The sequence below is a fragment of the Frankliniella occidentalis genome, unplaced genomic scaffold (assembly GCF_000697945.3).
Source record: "Frankliniella occidentalis isolate FOCC.00 unplaced genomic scaffold, Focc_3.1 Scaffold91, whole genome shotgun sequence".
Classification (NCBI taxonomy): Eukaryota; Metazoa; Arthropoda; class Insecta; order Thysanoptera; family Thripidae; genus Frankliniella; species Frankliniella occidentalis.
This window is the reverse complement of record NW_026267220.1, coordinates 966589-978276: the sequence shown is the minus strand read 5'-3', so window position 1 is coordinate 978276 and position 11688 is coordinate 966589. Positions and strand designations below refer to the sequence as shown.

At 38.7% G+C, this 11688-nt stretch overlaps 2 protein-coding genes across 2 annotated transcripts in view; both read left to right on the top strand.

Annotated features, from left to right (window-relative positions):
• LOC113204783 (transmembrane protein 47) overlaps positions 1-1199 on the top strand; it is a gene marked incomplete in the record, with an annotated part of 22021 nt that extends 20822 nt beyond the window's left edge. Inside the window, 1 exon segment of the mRNA XM_026420081.2 lies at positions 35-1199.
• Positions 1200-1504: 305 nt separating this feature from the next.
• LOC113204779 (uncharacterized) lies at positions 1505-10566 on the top strand. The gene is made up of 10 exons (XM_026420075.2): positions 1505-3107; positions 3185-3388; positions 3471-3629; positions 3717-3941; positions 4059-4482; positions 4564-5470; positions 5559-5843; positions 5926-6136; positions 6241-6371; positions 6458-10566. Exons 1-10 carry the CDS (start codon positions 2400-2402, stop codon positions 7860-7862), a joined length of 4659 nt encoding a protein of 1552 aa, XP_026275860.1. The 5' UTR covers positions 1505-2399; the 3' UTR covers positions 7863-10566.
• The last annotated feature ends 1122 nt before the right edge of the window (positions 10567-11688 follow it).

Sequence of the window (11688 nt, the reverse complement as noted above, 5' to 3'; positions counted from 1 at the left end):
ACACAATGGTAAATTCTGGGATGGTAAACAACTGCTCTACTTACATTGTGACAGCTGTGATGATCATAACATTTGCAAACAAAATTGCGGCCTATAGTGATCAAGTTTGTCTGTGTAGGATGTTATCACAACCCTATTTAAACATTTGTTTGAAGTTGCAGTTCAATTGCATTTTAAAATTTGTATCTGTATTTTATGTGTGCAAAGATGGTGGTTCACAATTGCTTAAGTCAAAGATGGAGGGGCAAAAACTGCCACATCAGAGTATTATTTTTGCAGATAGTTGATCTCCCTGATTCTAACCAGATGATTCCTGTTTTACTTTCAAAATGACATCACCCCTGTTTGCTGGATATGTGAAATACCTTCATTTCTATTGTTATATGGCAGCTTTGATCGAACAAAGGAGAGCTTGATCACATACTTTTATTGGTTTTTCATCCAAACACGATAAAAAATAATTCTTTGGCTTTGTTTGCTTGCTTTACCCACTCCATTTTGCTGTATCGATTTCTATATTATGGTGGTTAAACATATTGTTGATCACATAATAATTTGTATTTATACAGTAGGTTGTAAAAAAAAGAATCGGCCTTTAAAAGAGATAAGCTTTCTCAGCCTACTCCTTTTATCACTACTTAAATTATAATTTTGTGCATTGTCTTTTTATTTATACTTGGAGCTCATGCTATATTATCTTCAGTGATTTGTTTCTGTGTTACATACTCATTTTGTGTTTACTGTGTCTGCAATTGCAATTCTAACAACTGTGTTATGTATATTGCATGCATCTTTCTGCCATTTAAGAGTTGTTTTGTTTGTGTAGAAATGCAGGTTTATTCTGTACGTATATTTTTTGGTCAATCATAACTTTATTTCATATGTTCTTCCACGTGTTCTGTCTTCATGTCTGTCCTAACATTATAACATGCATTACCGTTTCTTTGGGGACAGCTATGATGTCTAGTCACAATGTTGTATGAATGCTGTTAGATTTGTGTAGGAAATGGATCAAAATATGCACTCGGCGCAAGCGCAAATATGCACAAGCCAACAATTTTCCATCTTTGTAATTGTTGTTTTGTACATTGATATCAAGTTGGCAAAAAGCATTGGGTTGTATCTTGTCAGAGGTAACTCCATTTTTATACAAAAAAAAATGAAAATAAAAGATGAAATAAAAGTTTAAAGAGAAGATTTTTGGTGACCTTGTTTAGTTACACACCTTTTGTACTCATGTCCTTTTTCTCACTATCATAAAGCATAAAGAGTGGAATATAGTTTATTTTATTGATCGGAAAAGTATGAAATACCTCCAACACAGGTCAGAATTACAAAAATCAAGAATTGTACACACGCACACGTACTTTCAATAAATCGTAATACCGACCTGCCGAACAGTGGGCAAACTAGCTTTTCAAATGTCCCGCTCATGGAGCCGGATAGGCTAGTGGATATGACGTCATGTGGGATGTGGCTTTTTTTATGGCACTCCATTCAGCTTAGAACCAATAAATGGGCCAAGTAGACGCTCCACAACTGTAGAAAAACACAGGTTGTGTGATTATTTGCATTTTCTCGTGCTACTTCCACCACCTACTGGTTACAACACCCCTTAAACGGCGAAATTGCGATATGCGCTGGCACTGCCGACGCCTAGGCAGCAGGCAACCCAACATACACCACTGCCCGATGGTGGGGGCGTACACGTGAAGGTACAAGGTACTGAATCAATATTAAAGGTATGGGTGCGCCCTGAGGTGGATTAGGGCTTCGTTTAGCCAAATCGTGTGATTCAGTCAATCTAACGACGTAAATTTTAGGCCACAGAACGATCGTTTGCTGACCTTCCTTTGCCAGGTTTGCAGACGGACTTTCCTTGTGTTTTGTTCTTTTTTACACTGCCTTTTCGAAAGCTGCGGAGACGCCCGAACATTAAACGTCAGAATTAAAATAAATTTTAGTATTCAGTCATAAGTGGGGAAATAACCTTTTAAGCCTCTTCGGGAGGATGCTGTGTTCTTCAGTTTGTTTGTAAACTTTGCTTATGTGTTTGATCTGTGTTGATGGAACAATGGGACATCCGTGAAGTCTAGAAGAGAGCATCATGGAGTTTCCTCGGAGCGAAAACCTGTGCGAGTGATAATTGTGAGAGGAAGCTTCCAGTGTTTTTTCCTTATTTTAAAACATCAACACAGACATTGTTAATATCAACAAACATTCGTGAAGAGGTTTGGGCATGGTTTAAAGCCTTATGTAGCACTACTGGTTGGTTCGGCCAGTGAGCCACTGTGGCCTAGGCTAGGCTACAAGCCCTCCTAGACCAAGAGGCCTATTGTAGAAGTGGTGACTAACCTAGATACAGAGGTGCGGCCTAAAATGAAGTAGCAGTTTGAACCATGAAACTGCCTCCAGCCACCGATATGAGCATAGCTCCTGTTTCTATTATGGAAGTAGCTCACCACAAAGGTGATTCGTCTGATAATTTTCGGAAAGGCGAGCAGGGTTATGATTATGGCTTAGGCTCCAAGTGGGCTGGTCTGGTGTCTGAAGCCCGCGAGCTGGCCGCTCGGTTCAACAAGGACATGAGCGGCGGCCAGGACATGCTCAATATGAGCCTGGGTGGTGAAGATCAAGATCTGGAAGATGATGAGGATGATGAAGATGGTGATGATGAAGAAGAAGATGAGGAGGGTAACGAAGGTGTCGACTGCCCACCGAGTATTCCCAAGAGTCTTTCATCCAATATTCCAGCAAGTGCTCCTTCCACAGAATTCAGCAATGATTTTCCTTTTGCTAATGGTGTTGATCATGATAGCAACAATGACAATGATGAAGAAAAGAATAACATTTCTGGTGGTGCAAATCCATTTGGACTAGACACAGACCAATGGTCGACAGATGAAAGCAGTGACAGTGACGACGATGTTCAAAATGATATTCCTTTAAAGTATCCCAATAGTGATCCACTTGAATGTAAATTCTGCGGGAAGATGTATACCAAAATCTTTGGATTGCAGCGTCATGAAGCAGCTCACGAGGGCAAAAGTATATTTCAGTGCCGATCATGTGACCGAATTTTTCCATCGAGGGATAGACGAGAAAAGGTGGGTACATTGATGGAAATGTAGTTTTGTAAGATAGAATATAACTTTCAATCTAATTATATTTTGTTTACTTTCAGCATAAGTTGGATATGCATTATACTTGGAAGTGTCACCTATGCTCTCAATCTTTCCCCAAGTCTAAGCGCCTTGAAATTCATGTTGGAATTGCACACAATGGTAAATTCTGGGATGGTAAACAACTGTTAGATGAACGCCCAGCTTCCGAAATGTTTGTTTGCAACCAGTGTGGTAAAAGCTTTGCCAACAAAGCAGTAATGAAAGTAAGTTGTAATTTATTTAGGAAAAAGCATCATTTGTCCACCACTGTTCCAAATTTATTTAATTTTATGATGTTTCTCTCAGTACCATATTGAATCAAACTGTGGCTCTGAACCAAAGTTCGTGTGTGCAACATGTGGAAAGAAATGTTTGAGCCAAGATTCTTTGGCTTCTCACATGTCAATACACACAGGAGAAAAGGCATATCTATGCCGTTTTTGTGGTGCAAGTTACCGATCAAAGGTTTGTAGGAGTGCAATATGGAGAAAAATTATCATATCCCAGATTGTTGAAAATTATTGTTAATGATATCTGTGTTGTTTTCTTCAGGGTCAAATGAAAGTTCATGAACGCACTCATACTGGAGAAAAACCCTTTGAATGCAATATTTGTGGTAAAGGCTTTGCTCATACTGCTAGTTTGGTCACTCACATGACAACTCATACTGGAGTAAAACCCTTTCCCTGTGATGTATGCAATGTTCGTTTCTCATGTGTTGGGAACCTGCTGAAGCACAACAAAACTCAGACCCATATTTCCAAAGTGTTTGAAAAGGTATGTCACTCTCCTTAAATTTCTCTAATTTGGTTGTTATGATTGTGCAACTGCATTTTCCTCTTAACTTGTAATCTTCCTCCCTTGTAAAACAATGTGTATTTTTACTTACCGCAGACACCCCTTGACCAAGGCAACTCAGTATATCAGCAGCAGCCACTTCTATCGGCAGGTGACAGGCAGCTCCAGTTTCCTGTCACTGAACCACGCATACAGCGTGATGATGACAATTCACAGGACCATCTCAACTTCCTGGGCTACCTAAATGGACCTGCATTTCCGGGGGTTCACCCAAGTAGCAGTTCCAACCATATGTGGAATCATCAACCTGTTGATGGGGAAGAGCAACAGCAGCAACAACAACAGCAGCAACAGCAACAACAGCAGCAGCAACAACAACAAAGTCAACAGCAGCAATCTTCCTCAACTTCTTCATCATACTCTGGGTCTGGGTGCAGCTCCGGAGCTGGTGGGGGATCTGGACAACAGCAGCCCCCTGAACCACCTCCACCGCCTCATGATCAGCAAAATCATGACTCAGGTGTGTACATGAAATGTTTGTTTTGTTAATTAAATGAAAGCTTTTGCTGGGTTCTTCTCTAATGTTTTTTGTCTTGACCAGGTCTTGTAGCTGTGAAAACAGAACCAGAAGATGAAGACTCCGAAGAGAGCTCTCTTGCTAATCATACTGATGCTAACACAAGCTCTACTTCCAACCCAAATGCCTCTAAATCCACAATTGATGACAGAAGTTCACCGTCACCTCTTGATGCCAGTAACTTTAATTCTGCTAACAATGACAAGCCTTTCAGGGACAGGTTTGACAGTGATGATGATGACAATTTCTGGTGGGCTATGGATGAATCTGATAATGATAAAGGGGGTGAGCCCCTACCTGTCAAGGTGGAACTTGAAGAAGGCAGTGGGACTGAATCCTTGAAAGAACCAGAAGTACCAGTTAAAAGGAAACGAGGAAGACCAAAGGGATCCAAGACTGTGAATAGAAGGGTTGATAAAGAGAAGAATGCTAAGGGAAAATTCACCTGTGCAACTTGTGGTAAAGATCTCAAATTTAAATCACACCTTGTCAGACATGCTAAAATGCATCAAGAGGAGAAAAAGAGGAAACGGAGGAAGAAGAAGAAGAACAAGCAGAGGAGTCCATATACTGTTTCTAGCTCAGAAGATGACAATACTGACTGTGATAAAGATTCTTTCTTTGATTGTGTCAGTGAAGACGAAGCAATGCGCTTGGAACAAGTGAAGGAAGAGCCACTTGATGATGAGGATGGCAATGATGAAGATGGCCTGAATGAGTCGCGAGAAGGCAATGTTGCTGATGATGCAAGTGACATACCACAAATTGAAGGAGAAGTGAAAGTTAAGAAGAAGAGAGGGAGGAAGAAGAAGAGTGAGATAGAGGGTGGAGACTGGGGAGAACTTGGACCTGATGGGGAGCTTAGAAAGAAACGTGAAAGAAAGAAACCTAAAGAACCCTGTATTTGTGGTGTATGTGGGAAAGATCTAAGGTAATTTTTAAAATTATTTTCTTTCATGCTAAAAATTTATATTTTAGAAATTATTGCTAATTATCTTTCTTTATATTTTTGTCATCAGGTTTAAATCACGCCTGGCTGCCCATATTGCAAATCATACTGCAGAAGACATGAAAGAGAAACTGACAGAGAAAGATTCATGCTGTCTCCTTTGCAATAGAGAATTTGGATCTCCTGAAAATTTGAAGCGTCACATGGACCACACCCACAGTGACCATGGTGGCAAGAAGTCACTTATGACATGTCGCTTCTGTCCCAAACAATACATTAATGAAATGAGCCTGCTTAATCATGAGGCTAGTCATGGAGCAAGTGATGTTGGAACTGTTCAGTGTGAGGCCTGCCCGTAAGTGCTACCATTATTTCTTCTCAATTTTTAAAAGATGTAGCTTTAAATGTATTTTCAATACCCCTTCATCTTATTACAGACGCATGTTCCACAACACCAAAGCCTTGTCCCGGCACAAACTCAAAGAGCATGGGGAAGGAAACTTCAATTGTGAAATCTGCAATAAACTCTTTGGAACAAAAGACTACCTGATGAATCACATGAAATCAAAACACATGCCCAAGGAAAAGACCGATCCTTTCACCTGCCATCGTTGTGGCAAGCAGTTTGAGAGGAAACCAACATTTGTGGTAAGTGTAAATCCTTATTAAATGGTTGTTCATTTCTAAAATATTATTTTGAAAGTTACAAATTAGTACACAAGTTACTGTAACAATCATTTTAAAATTTTTAGATCCATGTTGAAAGTCAATGTGGGACACAACCACAATTCCCGTGCTCCATTTGTGGTAAAGGCTTTGCTAGTCGAGGAAGTCTTGGGACTCATCTCCTGATTCACACTGGCCAAAAGTCATTTTTGTGCAGGTTAGTGCACCCATTATTTTAATGGTGCAGAAAACATTTGCAATAGTTTCAATACCTTTTGTCTAATCATTTGACTAAATTTACAGATTTTGTGGGAAGGCTTTCAGAGCTAAGGGTGAGGTGAAGCGTCATGAAGTTAAGCACACTGGAGAAAGGCCATTCAAATGCAAAATTTGTGGAGAAGGTTTCCCATACCGCGAGTCACTTGTGACTCACAGTGCTGTGCACACTGGTATCCAGCCATACTCGTGCAAAGGATGTGGACGACGTTTCTCCTGTTCAAGTAATCTTGTGAAACATAAAAGGGTGTACAATGGCTTATGTAGTGCGAAAAACCAAGGAAACCAGCCTGGTCCTGGTAATCGCCGCAACAATGCTGGTTCCAATATGAACCAGGTCCATGCAGCTGCATTAGGAAACCAAGGAAATCAGTCTGCATCCATGTCAGCATCAAATCTCTCCGCAGCTAACTTATCGTCGAATCTCGCTTCACCTGGTTTGTCGGCAGCCGATTTGTCTGCAGCTAATTTATCAGCAGCAAATCTGTCTGCTGCAAACTTATCAGCATCCAACCTTTCTGCAGCCAATATGTCTGCCTCAAATTTGTCCGCTGCTAACCTTTCTGCTGCAAATTTGGCAGCTTCAAATCTATCTGCCTCCAGCTTATCAAGCAATTTGGCAGCAAATCTATCAAATAGTCTCAACAATATGTCAAACCTACCCGCCAACCTTGCATCGAATCTGGCATCGAATCTGGCATCGAACTTGGCATCAAACCTAGCAAATAATTTGGCTGCAAGTCAAGCTGCTCAAGCAATGCAAGCTGCCCAGGCTGCCCAAGCTGCCCAGGCTGCCCAAGCTGCTCAGCAAGCTGCCCAAGCTGCGCAGTTATCTCAGTCAGCTATTCAAGCTGCACAACATCAACTCAGCCAAGTTCTTCTTGCAAACCACAGTAATGAGAGTAATGACTCTATCCATGCAAGCCAACACCAGCTTTTAGCACAGGCTCATCAATCGTCACTTTCTCAAGCAAGTCTTCACATGAGGCCCCTACAACTGTCTCATCATGGAGCACGCACACCTCAGCCCCAGCCAACACCCTTATCGCATTCTCAGTTGGCTTCTCCTCCTCCCATGAGCCCAATACCATCACCTCTTCCTCATCAGACTCATCATTTGCAAAGTAACCATCACCAGATGCATCCCACCCATTTGTCGCAAAATCCACACCACCACCTTCACCACCTGACGCAGTTCAACCATCATCACCATCAATACAGTCAGCCTGCTCATCTTGGCAGCCAGCATCACCATCACCAAATGCAGGCAAATCACCACCAGCATCACCACTTGAGTCAATTGGCTCACCAGCAGCACCATCTGCCGCAGCCACTACAGCTGACTCATCCTTCCCACCCATCACACCATGCACATATTTCCCACCAACAGAATCCCCATGCACATTCACCCTCATTGCTACCTTTGTCGTAATGAGAGAATTATCCCCTTCATGTGATGAAATTTCATTAACTTTTGGTTCATGCTAGTTCTAAGTAGATATTTTGAATCATCTTTTTTTTCTTTTCTTTTAGAATGTGTTTATTGATCAGACTGACTTTGCTGACTTCCAAGTGACCTTAAGCAGAAAAATGCATTTTATTTGTTCTCTGTTTCAAAGCAAAGGATGATGTTTGAGAAATAGTCACATGTTTAGTTCTTGTTTGATGCATGCCAAATGTGTATTTACTTCTCAAAACCCATACTTGGTATTTTCAAGATGAGAGGTTACTAAGCTAAGTGAACTACGGTAATGTATTATGCTTCTTTAAGTGTTTGTCTCAGTGGAAGTATTGCTGGTCTTTTGATCTTGTTTCTGCAATTCATTGACCTATGCTTTTCAAAGTGCTTTGGATCCATTTTATTATTTTTATTCAGTATTTTGATTGACATACCTCTTTTGATGATTTATAGTTCAATTTCTTGAAACAGTATTTTATTCTCTGATTACAATTTCTTATGTGACTTGCATCACTCCACAGATCATAAATATATTGTCTTAACTTGTCTAGTATATGTAGGTTCATTGTCTTGCACTGTGAAATATTTGAGTGATAGATGACCTGGCTTGTGAGGTTGAGGTTTGTTTGGTTACATGTGAGGTGATAGGTTGTTTGGTTTGAAAGAAGTGATGTACCTTAACCTAGGTTAGTTTTCAACAATTATAGGTACTCTACCAATATTCCACCGTTTCTTACCTTATATACATTAAAGCAAAGTGTTTTAGAGTTTTCATAAATCAACTAATCATTTCTCTGAAGATTATGAAGGATGCTCGCTGCATCTTTTTTATTCTCTGACTTTCTTATTGGTACTTTGTATCGATGATGGCATGCTGCTAGACTGATACAGACTGATGATCACAAAGTACATCATATCACTCGAATGCATCATTTGGTCATGTATTATGAATTTGGTTTGTAGGTTCCTGTAAAGAAGGACTGTGTTGTTTTGGGGTCTGTTTGAACCATAGCACTTCCTGCTTTGATCTAATATCTTATGTATATTATTTACCAGAATGTACTTATTCCTATTCATCATCAATTATCACTGTAATCAACCATTTTCTTTATTTTATTTTTTTCAATAGCTTTATGTGTATATTATGTTACATGCTAGTTTCTGCATATGCGTGTATAATTTTATGTTTGTTGAATTTTGCATATTCATTAAGCCTATTTTGGGAGGGCATGCTGCTTTTCTCTTGCCTCTTGCAGGCATGATATCTTGTGCCAATGAAAATAGCACTATACTACTTTGGACCAAAACCTGCCCTCTCAAAATGGCATAATGAATGTAATTTTAAAAATTGCATGATTGTTTTGGGTTGGGTTCGTGAGAATTATTTCACAAGACTGTATTTGATGAATGGCAAATTCATATATGTATGGATAAATATTTCACATGTTTAATCCCACATGTGTGACATCCTTTATACTAGTATGGAGTTATATTTAACATCTGAAGATTATGTACAAAGTATTTTCCACTCTCCTCATTATCCATAACTTGGCCCAGATAATGCGGAAGAAAATGTGCCATTTAACATTCTACCTGATGAAATTTACAAAATTTTGTGTAGTTATATATGAAAATAATATTTCAAAATGGTTTCAACTTGCTGGCCTGGTTAAGCTTATTCGTGTTGTAGTTTCTCTGCTGGTTACAATGCAACTGACAAGCTGCTTTTGAAAAGGTTAATGAGGTATCAATGAAGGGACCATGTTTTGAGACTACTTACCCCTCTGACAAGAAAAGAAAGGAATATTTCAAGGAGAAAAAGTAAGAATTTCACTTCACATTTACCCCGTAGACTTTTTGCTGGATCCATCTTGACCAGGCCAGAAAGTTTCCCTTTTGAAATGTAGAAATTAAGGTATTTTAGTCTTATTGTTCCAATACTGCACATATCCCCCTTTCTACCTACCTTGTGGTGATGTCAGTATTGGCAACAATTATGGACCATTGTTAAAGTGATAAAAGTCTGCTCGAGGTGTGGTACCTGTCATGTACCAATATTGTTACAGAATTTCTTACAGTAATTCTTGAATTTATTTTCGTTGGCTACATTTTGGCATTCCATATCAAACAAACATAGTCATGATTGCTGTGAGTTGTACATGATTGGTATTCAATTGCATGAACTTTAGACTGCACATTTAGCTTTTGTTTTAACTTTGGGAAAGTACAATTATATGTCGTCAGTATTACAAAATTTTTAAATTAAGTAGATTGAATATTTGTTTCTGAGGTCTGCCCAATAATATCCCAATTAACATGTCATTACAAGTTGGGGGCACATTCTCCATTCATGCCTTCACAGGTTTAATGTTACATTTGTACCTTGTCATAGTCTTGTCATGCCATTTCCTTTATTGAACATGTCATATGTTTCTGCTGTCCTTTTGGTTCTCAAGTTTTGCATGTTGGAATTTGTTCAAGGCTATCATTTGAGGATTGTCTCCACTTCTCCCTGATGAATTTGTTATAACTTCTCAACAAATAATACTTTTTGCAGAAAAATTCTCCCTTTTTATTTTAATATTGTCTCAGAGTGTAAGTTTTATTGTGTGTTTATTTGTTGTCTGTTTTCTTGGTTGGGCTTGACAAATCAAATTAAATGGTGAATCTTGTGTTATTTTTTTCTTTTGTTACTGGTTGAATAGTTTTTTCTCTTCCTCAAAAATTTATGTACTTGGCACTCAGCCGTCAAGCTGGTACCTTCCATTTTAAAAACCTGCAATGTCCAGTCAATAGAACCACAAACCGTAGCACAGAGGTATTTAAGAAAACTCCTCCTTAAATATGTGAAGTCCTTTGATTAATGGAGGATACTTAAGGATATTGTATAAATGAAGGGTAGAAGGATTTATTGAGGAAGACAAATCTCTATATGGAGTTTTCAAATTAAATTGTACATAAAATATATGAATGGATTTTATATATCTATATCTAAGTAGTTATGAAAAGGCAACTATACTTATTTCATGCTTGACTCGTTCCACTACTGTATGTCTTTTACAATTTCTTTATTTTTCTCTTTCTCTTTATGTAAGTTGTGACAGTCTAAGATGATGCCTTTGTATTTAGAAAGTCATTGTGCTAATGGGCACTAATACTGGTTTTCTCTTGCTTTTCTGTCTACCTTCTTAGCATTGATTTCCCAAAGCACAAGAGTTTGCTATGCACTGCATTTCTTGCACTGATTCATTATAACTTTTCTTCAGTATTGGATTGGGTTAAGCTGAAGATTCACAACAAGTGTGCAGAGTATTGGAATATTTTCTCTTTACATTATTGGGCAATTGTAGTATTAACCAATTATTGTACCAAAAGTGAATTAATTCATCAACATTTACAGAAAGAGACGTTTTTCCGGTCTCTTCAACTACCAGCTTTTTAGAAGTATGACCGATGTTGCCTTGAGACTTAAGTTGTGCATTGAGGAGGAATTAGATGGTGAGGGTGATTTGTTTGTTTACCATGTTTTAATTTGAATCAAAATGTCCTTTCGTTTTTAGGAAAATAAGCGTGTGTGTTTTTGATTCAGGCTTTTATTCCCTTCTTTCTCTTGGCTTTTCAAGTGACCCCTTTTTTTTGTAGAAATGGATAAATTTTTGCTACATTTTTTTTTAAATTTTGGATTTAGCTGAAGTGAGAGAGACCTGATGCACATTTGCACCAACTAAAGCAACCATTGCTTTTTTGTGCACAATGTGGAGTGGGTTTTTAACTCCTTTTATCAAGTAGCTAAAGTTTA